General features: G+C 41.6%; 1 protein-coding gene and 1 long non-coding RNA gene across 5 annotated transcripts in view; one reads left to right on the top strand and one right to left on the bottom strand.

Moving 5' to 3' along the window:
- The window catches only part of FAM193B (family with sequence similarity 193 member B), a 62,234-nt gene that overhangs the window by 30,078 nt on the left and 15,846 nt on the right, over window positions 1–16,310 (bottom strand). Inside the window, exons 7-9 of the mRNA XM_075856578.1 lie at window positions 14,307–14,534; window positions 6,157–7,030; window positions 2,734–2,809 (exon numbers count right to left, since the gene is read on the bottom strand). Coding sequence (XP_075712693.1) covers window positions 2,734–2,809; window positions 6,157–7,030; window positions 14,307–14,534 — 1,178 coding nt within the window. The remainder of the gene's footprint in view (window positions 1–2,733; window positions 2,810–6,156; window positions 7,031–14,306; window positions 14,535–16,310) is intronic.
- The window catches only part of LOC142749047 (uncharacterized), a 91,933-nt gene that overhangs the window by 67,967 nt on the left and 7,656 nt on the right, over window positions 1–16,310 (top strand). For all 4 annotated transcript variants that reach the window (XR_012882360.1, XR_012882359.1, XR_012882361.1 and 1 more), the window contains one exon: window positions 6,132–8,183. This is a non-coding gene — a long non-coding RNA (uncharacterized LOC142749047). The remainder of the gene's footprint in view (window positions 1–6,131; window positions 8,184–16,310) is intronic.

Genomic DNA, 16,310 nt, shown 5'->3' with positions numbered 1-16,310 from the left:
TTTTCATTTTTGTTTTTCACTCCCTGCCTTCCAAGAGCCATAACTATTTATTTTTTCCATCAATGGAGCGGTGTGAGGGCTTATTGTTTGCGGGAAGAGTTGTAGTTTCTCTTGACACCATTTAAAGTACCATATAATGTACTGGGAAACTGAAAAATTAAAATTTGCGGGTTGAAATTGGAAAAAACTGATTCCTCCATTGTTTTTACGTCTTTCACCGTGCGGTAAAAACTACAACTTTATTTTTATTTTGCGTCTCAATAAGATTACGGTGATACCAAATTTATATAGTTTTTTTTTTTATATTTTACTACTTTTACAAAGAAAAGACTATGTTAAAAAAAAAAAAAATAGTTTTGTATCATCACATTCTGAGAGGCATAAATAATTTTTTGGTCAATTGAGCGGTGTGAGGGCTTAATTTTGGCGGGATGAGCTGTAGCTTTTATTGGTACTATTTTATGGTACATACAACTTCTTGATCAGTTTTTATTACATTTTTTTTTAGAGCTAAGGAGACCAAAAAACAGCGATTTTGGCGGTTTCAATTATTTCTTACGGCATTCACCATACACAATAAATTACATTTTACTTTATTCTGCGGGTCGGTACGATTACGGAGATACCATATGTGTATCTTTTTTTTTATGTTTTGAAGCGTTTGCACAATAAAATAAAGTTTCTATAAAATAATTTATATTGATTTGTATGTATCTGTTCTTTTCTGATCACAAGCATCAGCAACCCCCACAATTGCATGGGCTTGACGATGTGCTACAAACCCCCTAAATGCGGCTATCGCAACATTTAAGATGTTAATTGCCAAAATCAGCAGCGATGAGCCGCTGATCGGCAACACTGGAGTGTCAGCTGACCTCCCGGTTCCCGATTCACACCTTGGGAATGACACAGTGACTTCCTGTCACTCTGACAGGAAGCCTATCAGGACCAGCCGGAGGTTGGTCCTGATGGGCTTCCGTCCATGGCAGACACGGAGGCCATTGTTTGGCTTCCGTTTGCCATGCCAACTATCGACAAACCCCCGCGACTTCAGATCGGGGTCTGCGAATATGCTAGAAACCCCTAAAATGCGGCGATCGCAACCATGGCCTTTTCATGGCGGCCACTAATGGGCTTTTTCTGATGCATAAGCCTTTTTACTGCGCTGCATAAGAATAAAGTAAAACAGAGCAGGGAGCTGTCAAATCTCCCTGCTCTCAGCTGCCAGAGGTAGCTGAGGGCTGGGGGCGTCCCTGCTCGAACGTGTGAGATTGATATAAGTATCGATGCGCCGCATCCGATTGGTTTTGGAGAGAGGGAGGGAGCTCCCTCTCTCTCCCACTGGCACCCGGCGATAAAATCGCCGAGTGTCTGTCTCCAATGGCATCCGGGGGCCTAATAAAGGCCCCCAGGTCTGCCTGTAGCGAATGCCTGCTAGGTCATGCCGGAGGCATGTCCTAGCAGATGCCTGTCCGTTTTAAACGGACAGGCAGTAATACACTGCAATACAGAAGTATTGCAATGTATTATAATAGCGATCGGATGATCGCATATTAAAGTCCCCTAGTGGGACTAGTAAAAAAAATTCAAAAAAGTAGTAAAACATACAAAATCTATACAAATTTGGTATCGTTGCAATCGTAAAAACAACCCGCTGAATAAAGTTAGTGTTATTTATACCACACGGTAAACGGCGTAGATTTAGGACGCGAAAATGAGTGGCAAAATTCCTGTTTTTTTTCTATTCACCCCCCAAAAAAAAGTTAACAAAAGTTAATCAATAAATAATATGTACCTCAAAATGGGGCTATTAAAAAATACAACTTTTCCCGCAAAAAACAAGACCTTATACAGCTATGTCGACGCAAAAATAAAAAATTTATAGCTCTTGGAATAAGACGATGGAAAAAAGTAAAAAATACCTTGGTCATTAAGGTTTAAAATAGGCCGGTCATTAAGGGGTTAATGTTGAATACCCCGTATGAGTTGTCCTACCACCTATCAGTTAGAATAGTTGGATTTCATAGCGGAGAGCAACTGTAAAGAGCACTTTGATAGACCTTGTTCCTGACAATGTGACTAGGAACTCCGATGCACTGTATGTTAATTCTGGGTGTACTGCCAAAAGTCCGGTTTCCTGTATAATGTAGGATAAACAAGAATCCACACTTAACCCGTTAGTGACCACCCATAGGTGTTTTACGGTGGTCACTAACGGGCTTTATTCTGATGCAGTAGCCTTTTTACGCTGCATCAGAATAAAGAAGTGCCAACGGGAGGAAGTGCCCTCTTCGGGGCGGGATCAAAATCAGCATCGATCCCGTCTGCTTAACCCCTTAGATGCTGCGGTTAATAACAAGTCCCGCATCCAAGTAGTTTTGAGGAAGGGGATTCCCCCTCTCACCCCATTGGCACCCTGCGATGCGATCGCGGGTGTGCCGACGGTTTTTATGGCAGCAAGGGCCTAACAAAAGGGCCCCAGGTCCGTCTTCAGTGGAATGTCTGCTAGGCCATGCCCTGACAGGCAAAAATACACTGCAATAGTATTGCAGTGTATTATAAAAGCGATCAAATGATCGCATAGTGAAGTCCTCTAGTGGGACTAAAAAATTAAATAAAAAAAAATAGTTTAATAAAAATGAATAAATAAATAATAATCCCAAGTAACAAAAAAGTTAAAAAAAATTATTACTTAAAGCTGTCTGTCAAATTAACATACATATTCATCCTCACCTTTTAAAATATTCTACTTCTCTGTCGATTTCATCCATTTCCATGCCGTCTAAATCTTTTGGAAGAAACACATCATCTAAGGGAAGAAACAACGGTCAATATTGGGTTAGGCATAATTCACACTGCATTTTTTTTCTTTTATAACGTGCCCACCCCCCCCCCCCCCCCCCCAACAAAAACATATTGCAAAAACAAAGTAACAGCATACACTACAGTGACAAGTTTTTGTCTTTTGCTTTATGCATTTTTGTTGCCATTAAGGTCTTTGGGTGCAAAATGCTTAAATTAGAGCATGCTCCCTCCCAAAAAAACCTACAACACACTAAGAGAATATCTAGTAAGGTGTGTTACAATTTTTTTTTACATTATATGTCATGTATGAACCTGGCCTTAAAAAAACTAGCTACCATACAAGGACAGATTTGTTGTCAAGGAGTGTGTACAACAAATTCATTAAAAGATAGGAAAGTGAAACTCCAGGCAAAAAATGAAAATTCAGCATTAGATCAGTTCAATGGAGCTCTACATCTTCCAAAAAACATTACTTACCTGAATGCCGCCATTCTAGAATTCCCCCACTGTCCTCTACTCGGCCGCAGCTAAAGCCCAAGTTGTAGTTAACCACCGCCTGTCAGTCACTGCAGTGTGCAGACAGAATAGCAAATACTACAACTGTGAAGCGGCTCATGCCAGTAGTAGTCAGGGACAAGTCGTGCTTCAGCTGAATAGAGGGACAGTGGGGAATCTGCGGAATGACAGCATTCATAATAATATAGTTTGTAAGGCCAAAAAAAATAAAATAAAACGACATTTAGCCTATTATTCTGCAATGTTGATCCAGAGGAAGGCAAAACCCCCATAAAAGTCAATAGCAAATTTTAAATGATGCAGGCAAGAAACACTTTTCGGGGGAAATGTAAAGCTTCATGTGACTGACAAAAAGGTGAAATGTTTTTTGTTTTTTTTTGAGCCAATATTGCCTTCTGAAGTGCTGTATATACAAAAGATGTTGTATAATTGCATCTAAGGCTAGATTCACACGTCCGAGTTTGCACCCGTTTTCACGGATCCCTCAGACTTCAGTCTATTGAGGGATCCGTGAAAACAGACGAAAATAGGACACGTCCTATATTTCCACGGACCCGTCACATGGTCTGTTCAAACAACAACCATGTAAACGGCCCCATTGAAATACATGCGTCTGTGTGATGGCCGTTGTTTTAACGGCCGTAACACGGATGTATACTACGGTCGTGTGAATAAGCCCTTAGTCTCATACAAAAAAAAAAAAGACAATTATAGGAACAAATTAAGTTATATGCTAAATGGTTTGAATGTCAAATAGCCTAATAAAGCAAAACCATAAAATTAAAGAGACAATGGGGAAGATTTACTAATAATTATAATTGATAATAAATTTGCCACATTTTGCTATACATTTTAAACGCTTTTCTATTCCTTAAGCCGCCTCATGGCTGGAGTAGTTTACACCAATATTTTACACCAAGAGAAAGGAACGTGGAATAAACCTAGCACATTTTACAACTTCTCTTAAGCCCCATGCACACAAACGTAAAAACGCCCGTAATTTCGGGCCATAATTATGGCACGTTTTTACGGGCCCATGGACTTCTCTTGGCCACGGCACCTCCCCGTATGCTTACGGGAAGGTGCCCGTGCCGTTGAAAAAGATAGAACATGTCCTATTTGAGGCCGTAGTTACGGCACGGGCAGGCCCATTGAAGTCTATGGGGCTCCCGTAATTACGGGTGACTACGTGTGTGCACCCGTAATTGCGGGAGCGTTGCTAGGCGACGTCAGTAAATAGCCACTGTCCAGGGTGCTGAAAGAGTTAAACGATCGGCAGTAACTGTTTCAGCACCCTGGACAGTGACTTCCGATCACAATATAGATCAACCTGTAAAAAAAAAAAAAAAAAAAAAAAAAAAAAAAAAAGAAGAAGACGTTCATACTTACCCAGAGCTCCCTGCTTCTTCCTCCAGTCCGGCCTCCTGGGATGACGTTTCAGCCCATGTGACCGCTGCAGCCAATCACAGGCTGCAGCGGTCACATGGACTGCCGCGTCATCCAGGGAAGTCGGACTGGATGTCAAGAGAGGGACGGGTCACCAAGACAACGGCCGGGTAAGTATGAATCGCTTTTACTTTTTCTGCGGCAAGGGCTGTCCCTTGTCTCTATCCTGCACTGATAGAGAGAAGGGCTGCCGATTACTGCAGTGTAATTTTGCAGCGAAAACTTGCCCGTAAATACTGGTGCAATACGGGTCCAATACGTGTGACCAAGGACCCGTATTTAAAGAGGCTCTGTCACCAGATTTTGCAACCCCTATCTGCTATTGCAGCAGATCGGCGCTGCAATGTAGATTACAGTAACGTTTTTATTTTTAAAAAACGAGCATTTTTGGCCAAGTTATGACCATTTTTGTATTTATGCAAATGAGGCTTGCAAAAGTCCAAGTGGGTGTGTTTAAAAGTAAAAGTCCAAGTGGGCGTGTATTATGTGCGTACATCGGGGCGTTTTTAATACTTTTACTAGCTGGGCGTTCTGATGAGAAGTATCATCCACTTCTCTTCAGAACGCCCAGCTTCTGCCAGATCACGCTGTGACGTCACTCACGGGTCCTGCATCGTGTCAGACGAGCGAGGACACCGGCACCAGAGGCTACAGTTGATTCTACAGCAGCATCAGCGTTTGCAGGTAAGTAGCTACATCGACTTACCTGCTAACGCCGATGCTGCTGCAGACTTTTAAACACACCCACTTGGACTTTTGCAAGCCTCATTTGCATAACTACAAAAATGGTCATAACTTGGCCAAAAATGCTCGTTTTTTTAAAATAAAAACGTTACTGTAATCTACATTGCAGCGCCTATCTGCTGCAATAGCAGATAGGGGTTGCAAAATCTGGTGACAGAGCCTCTTTAAGCCAGTATTTACGGGAGGACAAAAATACGTTCGTGTGCATGAGGCCTTACTCCCACTTCTTTTCTAGACACTTTTCAAACTAGTTAAGCGAGTTGTCAAAAGTGTCTAAAGCTATGTTCCACCTACGTCAGAGGCTCCGTCTGAAGCCTCCGTCGCAGTTCCTGTCAAAAATGCTGGAAGAAAGTGCTGCGCAAATTTTCTTTCTAGTAAAACGAATCAATTGGTTCTGTCAGGCGCCGTTGGTGTCAGTCATGCAACAGATCCGGCAATTCAATTTTTTGTTCCTATGACGGAACTGAAAAAAAAAAAAAAGAACGCAGATGTGAACCCAGCCTTAAACGCATAAATTTGGCACATGACCCTATGGCATATTTTGATAGGTTAATCTCCTCTAGTATTTGTATTAAAATAAATAAAGCCATGCCATTTAACTTTTTTTTTTTTCCTTTTAGGTAGTGGGAAAATACTAGAACGCACCAACTGAGATACTTGGTTTATCCATCTTGTTCCTGATTTTCCTGGATTTGCTTTTCAGACCACTACTGGATTTTACAGTTCTCTCAGATCCACCGGGTTCACTCTTTTCAAACCTAAAATGAACACAATTCACAGTTTCTGGTCCTTGTCTTGAAATGTCCTCGGTTTTGTAAAGTAAGGGCCTAAGTTGGGCTTTTGTTCCTTGTGCAGTTGTCTTGGCCGTTACAGCCTCTCCATTATGAAGCTCACACTTTCGTGTCTGGAGGCTTTGCTTTTTGCGCTTTTTTTCACGACTTCCAGTTCCAGACTGCCCCTGAAGTCTCTCATTTTCTGAGCTGGAATGAACCTTGTCTGAAATAGAGCCAGATGTAGTGTCAGGGCTTTGTCCCGATTCAGAGTTCTTTTGAGACTGAACCCAAATCATACGGGAAAGATTCGGTACAGCACTTAACCTCTTAACACCACCATTTTCTGCAGATTGCGAAGAAAGGTCGACATCATCCTCTGACAATTTTGCTTCTTGACCCTTTGAGACACTGAGAGTAAGAGGTGTAAGATCGAGATCAATCTCTTGGAGATCAGAAGAACCATTAAGGTGTGACAGCAGGTTTTTCTGCTCCAACACAGCTGCTTTTTTGGGGAAGTCATTGACATCAAGGTTCAGATCATAGACACTAAAGCTGGCTCTAATAGAGTCTTTAATTGTATTCTTGATCTCTTCAAGCCGACTGGTCAAGAAGCTGTTCACCCTTTCTAACTCAAGCTGAGGCCACTGGAGTAACTTTTCCCCAGAAGATGGACTTTCTGATTCTTCACCATTTGAACAATAAACGTCAGATGATTTCTGGCCACCAGCCTCGTGAAGGGCTTTCTCCTATAAAAAAAAATAATATATATAGATGGTAGTATTTTAAGGTAACGTATTATCAGACAATAACATTTAAATCATTTTATTATAAATGTACGTTTTAAAAGTTGTGGTGTTCTGATTATCTGCATTTTTTATTACATACATATTCCAGTTTGTACAATGGCTCTAGAGCAGTCACAATAAGCTATTATTTCCTATGGTTTGTAGCTCACTTGTTAGCTTTGCTGTATATACAGGCACAGGATGATGAGAATCAACTCACTGTCTTTAGAACGTGGATGAGTTAAAATGGGGTTTTCTAGTCCTAAGAAATCTATGGCCTGTCCTCAGGATAAGCCATCAATATCTCATCGATCGGGGTTCGACTACCGGCACCCCCGCTGATCAGGTGTTTTGAAAGGGCCGCAACGCTCGTATGAGTGATGCTTCCCTTAATTTTCTTTACTGATCACCGCCGCTACAAGTGTGTTGGTGAGTCATAATGTGAGAAGTAAAGGAAATTAAGGGAAAGCAGCGCTCGTCCGGCATCTTCAAAACAGCTAATCGGTAGGGGTGCCAGGAGTCGGACCCCGACTAAAGAAATATTGAGGATAGGCCTTCAATTTCTTAGGACTGGAAAAAGCTATATTGTAGTGGTGAAAGTCTAGATATGGTAGGATAGTAACACCACACAAACAGAAAAGGCACTGTATGCATCTCATGTCACACCCTGGTATCGGGAGAAGGGGGCTGTACTCTATTCCAGTCTTAGGGAAGTGATGATCTATGACATTTCTCTGTCAATTGACTCCCTTTAATTTTAGCTACCATAAAGCAAATGTGTAATGTCCCCCAAGACATTACTTCTGAGATAACGTGTTTTAAATGTATTTTATGACATTTTTTACACTTTTAGGTACTGTCGCTTTAAAATAACAAATGTGAAGTTACAATGCACTGTGTTACAGCCTATGCAGGAGTGGCTTAGACTAAGAAGCTTCCAGAAGGTGGGAGGAGCCTGGTTCAGTTAGAGGAGGAGTGTCAGTTTGAGTCAGATTTGGCAGTTAGAGTCAGTTAGTAGTTGGAGAGGAGGAGAGTGGTACCTGGGTCCATCCTTCTAGGATACAGAGACAGGCTGCCTTCATCATCAGGCCATAGCAAAGCTCCACCGGAAATAGTGAGTCTCATCCTTCTTATATACACCTTACTGACAGGCTGAGAGCCATTACACAAAAGCAGAAAGCTGCTTTTTTGAACAGATATCTTATCGTCCCACTGAATTGACAAGGGTAGGAAGCGAGAAAGAGAGAAAAAGAGAGAGAGAAAGAGAGAAAGAGAAAGAGAAAGAGAGAAAGAGAAAGAGAAAGAGAGAGAAAGAGAAAGAGAAAGAGAAAGAGAAAAAGAGAAAGAGAAAGAGAAAAAGAGAAAGAGAAAGAGAAAAAGAGAAAGAGAAAGAGAGAGAGACCCCGCTCCTGCATCTGGCGCTTCAATGTAGGGCTGCACGATGCATCGAAGCTTCGATATGGTTTCGATACCGTGCACCCCCAAACAGTTCGATACCGTTATTTCATGTATTTCGATACCGAGCTGTGCGGTCGCACGGCTTCGTATGGTAATACATGAATGTATGAGAGCGGGGCTGCGGCTGTGTGATACAGCCATTGCCCCGCTCCCGAGTCCTGATATGATGCGGCCAGCGCTGCACTAATGAGCGGTGGCACTGAAGACAGAACATGGCGGGCGCACTACAAGACACCCCCCAAGTTCGCTCTTCAGTGCCTGCGCTCATTAGTGCAGCGCCAGCCGCATCACCTTATGCTGACCGCGCAAGCGCGCACTTAATGTCAGGAGCGGGGCAATGGCTGTATTACACAGCCGCAGCCCCGCTCTATAACGGCGGAGATCAGAGAAACCTCATCTCCGCCGCTATTCCCCTGAATGCTGCGATCAAAGCGGACTGCAGCGTTCAGGGGAAAATGAGAAGGGTGCGCGATTGAGTGACATACCATATATGGGCAGACAGCCCAGGGTCCATTCAAGGATCCTAGGGCTGTCTGACCATATTTCCTGTTGTTAGGGCATACTTAGGTATGTCATAACAACTGCCTGTGTAATATCAGTACACAGGCTAATGTACTGGCATATAGATATGTTTAAAAATAAAGTAAAAACAAAGTAATATTACATTTAAAAAAATACACATACACCTTTTTTCAATAAACATTAAAATAAGCCTCAATACATAAAATATACACACATTCGGTATTGGCGCGGCCATAATAACCTGCACAACAATTTTTTTGCGTCATTCATGATGTGTACGCTGTAAAAAAATAAATAAAAATGCTTTCTATCACTTATTATGATGAATTTAACCTCCATGAGCCTCACATTAATAGTAATTAATACCATCATGTACCTTACAAATTAACCCATTATGACTGGGAAACATGATGTGGTTAATTACTATTAGGCCTCATGCACACGACCGTGGTGTTATTCTGGTCCGCAAATTCCAGGACCGTGTTCCGTGGAATGTCATCCGCAGTTCATCCGTATGTAATCCGCAGTTCATCCGTATGTAATCCGCAAAAATGCGGATGAAAAAAAAAAAAAAAAAAAAAAGGACTTTTAAACAGGATGCCAAAAGCTTGGTCAAACCCCCTTTAGAAGGTCACATGATCCGCAAATCCGCAAACTGCGGATGACACACGGCGGTGTATCCGCAATTTCCACGGGCCCATTGACTTCTATTGGCATGTCCGCACCGCATTTGCGGCCCATAATAGGACATGTCCGGAGTTTCTGCGGCACGGATGTGCGGACATGCGGAGACCCGTGAAAACACGGATAGTGTGTATGGGCCCATAGAAATGAATGGGTCCGCAATTCTCCCGTGGATTTGCGGGGGAATTGCGGACGCAAAAACACGGTCGTGTGCATGAGGCCTTAATGTAAAGCACATTCAAAATTTATCACACCACGTGCCTCAGATCAGAAAATGGAAGAACTTATTTTTTTTATTACTGTTGGAAAAGTATTGTTTTGGTATCGAAATCGCAATACTACACAGAGTATCGATATCGAAGTCCAAATTCCTGGTATCGTGACATCCCTACTTCACTGTATTACAAGGATTGAGTTATTTGTAAGAGATGTGCCTGCATATCATATGGAAGACGGTAACCGCCATTTTATATGGAAACCTTAAGTAAAATTGTGCCGCGAGCAAGCCTGCTAAACTGCCACTCTTCAGACTGTCTTATTTTTCACCCATAACATCAAGGACACCCCAAAACACCATCAAGACAGGAGCATACACAGGGAGTGTCCCGGCGGAAATAAAAAGACTGCCATCCCCATTAACCAGTGTAAACCCCCTCATCACTAGCTGTGAGCAGGCCCTGAGAGAAAAGGGAAGGCCTATTGGCCATCGTGATCCACACGGAGTGCCGAGCCGGCTGCCAATCGTGGGCCTTCGCCTTTCCCATCACTCCTCGGGTCACCCGGCTCGCACGCTGCACACGCACTATGCTGTACGGTCTATACACACACTACTAGAAGGAAGACTGTGTCTACAATAAGGCTGCACCCAGGGCAGGTTTTATAAACAAGAAATAAATAAAATAAAAAAGGACCAAACATTATTTATCATCTATATACTTAAATCTTATTATTAAAAGCTAAAATCAAATATGTGATACATTCCCTTTAAGAACAAATTTTTCTTAACCCCTTCCCGGTTTGGCCACTTTTTACTTTCCTGACAGAGCCTTATTTTTCAAATCTGACACGTGTCACTTTATGTGGTAATAACTTCGGAATGCTTTTACCTATCCAAGCGATTCTGATGTTTTCTCGTGAAACATTGTACTTTAAGTTAGAGGTAAAATGTGGTCAATACATTCAGTATTTAATTGTGAAAAACACCAAAATGTAGTGAAAAATTAGCATTTTATCAATTTAAATGCATCTGCTTGTAAGACCGACAGCTATACCACACATAATTGTTGGTAATTAACATCTCCCATGCATCTACTTTATGTTTGCATAGTTTTTTTGAACATCCTTTTATTTTTCTAGGATGTTACAAGGCTTTAGCAGAAATTTCTCACATTTTCAAGAAAATCTCAAAAGGCTATTTTTACAGGGACAAGTTCTGATGTGAAAGTAGCTTTGAGGGGCCTATACAATACAAACCCCCATAAGTCACCTCATTTTAAAAACTTCACCCCACAAAGTATTCAAAACAGCATTTAGAAAGTTTCTAAACCCTTTAGGAGTTTCACAAGAATTAAATCAATGTAGAGGGGAAATTGACAAGTTTTTTTATTTTTGCAGAAATTAATATTTAATCAATTTTTTTCTGTAATTGAGAAGGTTTGTTTTACCAGAGAAACGCAACTCAATATTTATTGCCCAGATTCTGCAGTTTTTAGAAATATCCCACATGTGGCCCTATTGTGGTAATGAACTGAAGCACCGGCCTCAGAAGCAAAGGAGCACCTAGTGGATTTTGGGGCCTCCTTTTTATTAGAATATATTTTAGGCACCATGTCAGGTTTGAAGAGGTGTTGTGATGCCAAAACAAAGGAAACACCCCCAAATAAGACGCTACTTTGGAAATTACACTCTTTAAGGAATTCATCTGAGCATTTTGACCCCACAGGCGTTTCATAGATTTTATTAGAATTTGGACGTGAAAATGAAAAATTATAAACTTTTTCAAATAAGAAAAGCTTTTAAGCTAAAAAAACAAAACAAAAAAAAAAAAACAACAATGTCTACAAGGAATAAAGAAGATAAAGCCCCCTAACATTTGTAAAACAACTTCTCTGGAGTACGGAAATACCCCATATGTGGTCATAAACTGCTGTTTGGGCACACAGTAAGGCTCAGAAGGGAAGGAGCGCCATTTGGCATGCAGATTTTGCTGGACTGGTTTCTCGGCACCATGTCGCTATTGCAAAGCCCCTAAGGTACCAGTACAGTGGAAACCCTTCAGAAGTGACCCCATTTTGGAAACTACACCCACAAGGTATTCACCTAGGGGTGCAGTGAGCATGTTTTATCCAGAAATTAGTGTTCAATCTATGTTGCAGCGTGAAAATGGGAATTTTTCCATAGATATGCCAATATGTGGTGCCCGGCTTGTGCCACCATAACAAGACAACTCAATTATGCGGTGTTTCCCGGTTTTAGAATCACTCTACAATCTTCTGTCTGGACATTCGACCAGGCTCAGGAGTGAAAGAGTGCCATGCGAAATTGAGGCCCAATTTGGCGATTTACAAAGTATTGGTTCACAATTGCAGAGGCTCTGATGTGAAATAATAAAATAAACCCCTGAGAAGTGTCGCCATTTTGGAAACTACACCCCTCAAGGCATTTATTAAGGGGTGTAGTGAGCATTTTCACCCCACAGCTCTTTTCGATAAATGAATGCGCTGCGGATGGGGCAAAGTATAAATTGCAATTTTTCCCTGGATTTGCCATTTCAGTGGCAAATATGTCGTGTCCAGCTAGTGTCACACCCCAAAAATTGTTAAAAGGGTTCTCCCGGGTATGGCAGTGCCATATATGTGGAAGTAAACAGCTGTTTGGGCACAGAGTAGGGCTCAGAAGGAAGGGAGCGCCATTTGGCTTTTGGAGCGTGGATTTTGCTTGGTAGTAGTTTTGTTTGAGTATTGCTGGTGTTTTAAATTATAATGTGGGGGTACATGTAAGCTGGGCAGAGTACATCAGGGGCATAGTCAGGTGGTATAATAATGGGGTAAAAATAAAAATAATCCATAGATGTGTGTTACGCTGTGAAGCAATCCTTTCTGCTCAGGCCAGTGTCGCACTAATAAATGGTCTTTTCTTATCCCCCACTTCGCACCTTTGCAGTTTGGGGAATTTTGCTGGCAAAGTGTTGTACTGGTATAATACGGGCACCCTTGCTTCCAGCGGATATGTTCGGGCCCTACCCTTCCCGGAACACACCAATTCTTGGCATAGTTTTTTTATACAGCGTTCACCATGCGTTATAAATTACATGTTAACTTTATTCTGCGGGTCAGTACGATTCCGGCGATACCAAATTACAGCATTTTTTTTTTTTTATGTTTTACTACTTTTTGCACAATAAAATGACTTTTGTAAAAAGAATGTCTTTTCTGTCGCCACGTTGTGAAAACCATAACTTTTTAGTCGATGGAGCTGTATTAGGGCTTGTTTTTTGCGAGACTAACTATAGTTTTTATAGGTACCATTTTTGGATACATGTGACTTTTTGATCACTTTTTGTTCCAATTTTTGGAGGGCAAAGTGACAAAAAAAAAACTGAAATTCTGGCATTGTTTTTTTAGTTTTTTTTTTACACCGTTCACCACGTGGAATAAATAACATAATATTTTTATAGTTTGGGCCGTAACGGTCGCGGCGATACCAAATATGTATGGTTTATTTTTTTCAATAATAAAGGACTTGATAAGGGAAAAAGGGCGATTATGTTTTATTTTATTACTTGATACATTATATTTTCTGCAACCTTTTTTACACTTTGTTTAAGTCCCACTAGGGGAATTGAAGGTCCAACTGTCTGCTTTATCTTCTAATACGTTGCACTGCCTATGTAGTGCAATGTAATAGAACGGTCAGTCGTTTACTCACAGCAAGCCGATTACACTTCGCCTCCGGGCGGGGCCTAAATCGACCTCCGTAATGGCAGAGCAGGAGGCCATTGTTCGGACTCCTGTTGCCATAGCAGCAGTCTGTAGCCCTGTGATCGCATAGCAGCGCTGCCGATTTGTTGCCAACCACTAAGATGCAGCGATGGCTGCATCTAAGGAGTTAATGTCACTAATCTGAGCTAGCTCTGGTTCCTGCCATTACAGGTGGGTGCCCGCTGTAACATACAGCCGGAGCTTTGTTTCTGGTCCCTTGCCAATTAAAACGGCGCTTGTTCCGCTGAGGGGTGTTGCTTAGCATGCAAGGGGGAGTGGTCTTTCAAAAGGGGTGTGGCTTAAGATGACACCACACGCCAAAATTTTGGCACAAAAGACTGGTGTAACTTAAGTCAACTAATAAATGGTATAAGAGAAAAGTGTCTAGTAAGATGCGCCAAATTTATCACATAGCATGCACCACTTCAATACATTTGGCAAATTTTCTAACTGCCTTGCCTAGGTTTACACTGTCTAAACCTTAGACCGTATTAGTAAATCTGCACTAGTTTCTTTTGTTGGCGCTATAAAAAATTTCTGTAACTCTGCACTTTTAATCCTCTTATAATAATCCTTGTTCTTAAGCCTTTTACCTTTTTCTTCAATTTATGTCGTGCTCTCTTGGCTGCTTTGTTGCTGCTAGTGTTTTTCGTTTCAGTGCGGTTGATGAAATCAAGGAGATCATCTACATCACGATGATCCACCGCCTGCTCCCCAGGAGAATGCCTCTTCTGTGGTACCTCCTCTTTCCTCTTGGTCAGACGTGATCGAAGCTTCTCACGCATCTCTGGATAGTTTCGACTAGTGGGTGCTGGAGGTGGCTGGAAAGACAGATAGATCGCAAGAATAAATAGATTTATATGATTTTCACTATCTTTTCACATTGAGTTTTGCACCTTGCTATATGGTCATGCCCTGGGGTTTAGGTTGTATCCATATCATCAGATGCACCTTACATTACCATTTAGGTTCTTTTAATAGCCTATTTGAAAAGGTTTCTTTGATTTATATTAAAGTAATTTTGATATTCTACATATTTAGAGTGGGCCCATATTTTCTAGGATACCTACTCCTATAGGGTTGTCTGTTATGTCACTTACACTATAAGGCCAAAAAGTATGTGTATACCTGACCATCACACCTATACAATGCATTCGGAACGTCTTCAGACCCTTTAAATTTTTTCCCATTTTGAGGCCTTGTGCTAAAATTAAAAAAAAAAAAAAAAAGTTTTTTCCCCAACATTCTGCACTCAATACCCCATAATGATAAAGTGAACACAGAATGTTAGTAATCTTTGCTAATTTATTCAAAAAGAAAAACTAAAATATTGCATTATCAAATATTCAGACCCCCTTACTCAGTACTTAGTTGAAGCACCTTTGGCAGCTATAACAACCTCCAGTCTTCTTGGGTATGATGCCACAAGGTTTGCCTGGATTTGGGAATTATCTGCCATTTTTCTCTGCAGATCCTCTCAAGCTCTGTCAGGTTGGATGGGGCCGTCGGTGGACAGACATTTTCAGATATCTTCAGATTTGTTCGATTGGGTTCAAGTCAGGACTCTGGCTGGGCCACTCAAGGACATTCACAGAGTTGTCCCTAAGCCCCTCTGTGTTGTCTTGGCTGTGTGCTTAGGGTCATTGTCTTGTTAGAAGGTGAACCTTCGGCCCAGAGCAATCTGGATCAGGTTTTCATTAAGAATATCTCTGTACTTTACTCCATTCATCTTTCCCTCAACCCTGACCAGTCTCCCTGTCCCAGCCGCTGAAAAACACCCCCACAGCATGATACTGCCACCACCATGCTTCACTGTAGGGATGGTATTGGGCAGGAGATGAGCAGTGCCTGGTTTCCTCCATACATGATGCTTGGATATAAGGCCAAAAAGTTAAATCTTGGTTTTATCAGATCAAAGAATCTTGTTTCAGTCTCTTTAGGTTCTTTCTTTGTAGACTCCAAGTGGGATTTCATGTGTCTTTTACTGAGTAAAGGCTTCGTTCTGACCACTAAGTCATAAAGCCCAGATTGGTGGAGTGCTGCAGTGATGGTTGACCTGGAAGTTTCTCCCATCTGCACACAGGATCTTTGGAGCTCAGCCAGAGTGGCCAGTGAGTTCACCTCTCTTACCAAGGCCCTTCTCCCCCGAGTTTGGTGGGGCGGTCAGCTCTAGTAAGAGTTGCGGTTGTTCCACACTTCTTCCATTTAAGAATTATGGAGGCCACTGCGCTCTTGGGAGCTTTCAGCACAGCAGACATTTTTTTTGTACCCTTCTCCAGATCCACAATCCTGTCTCTGAGCTCTACAGGCAGTTCTTTCCTCCTTATGGCTTGGTTTTTGCTCTGATATGCATTGTCAGCTGTGAGACCTTATATAGGCAGGGATGTTTCTTTCCAAATCATGTCCAATCAAATTAATTTACCACAGGTGGACTCCAATCAAGGTGTAAACATTTCAAAGATGATCTAGAAAAATGGGTGGCCCCCCCAGAGCTAAATTTCAAGTGTCATACCAAAGGGTGTGAATACTTATGTCCATGTGAAACGTGATTTTTCTTCATTTTGAATAAATTTGCAAAAATTTTGAAAATTCTGTTT

The sequence above is a fragment of the Rhinoderma darwinii genome, chromosome 3 (assembly GCF_050947455.1).
Source record: "Rhinoderma darwinii isolate aRhiDar2 chromosome 3, aRhiDar2.hap1, whole genome shotgun sequence".
Taxonomy (NCBI): domain Eukaryota; kingdom Metazoa; phylum Chordata; class Amphibia; order Anura; family Rhinodermatidae; genus Rhinoderma; species Rhinoderma darwinii.
The sequence above is the reverse complement of the archived record's forward strand: the minus strand, read 5'-3'. Positions and strand labels throughout refer to the sequence as shown.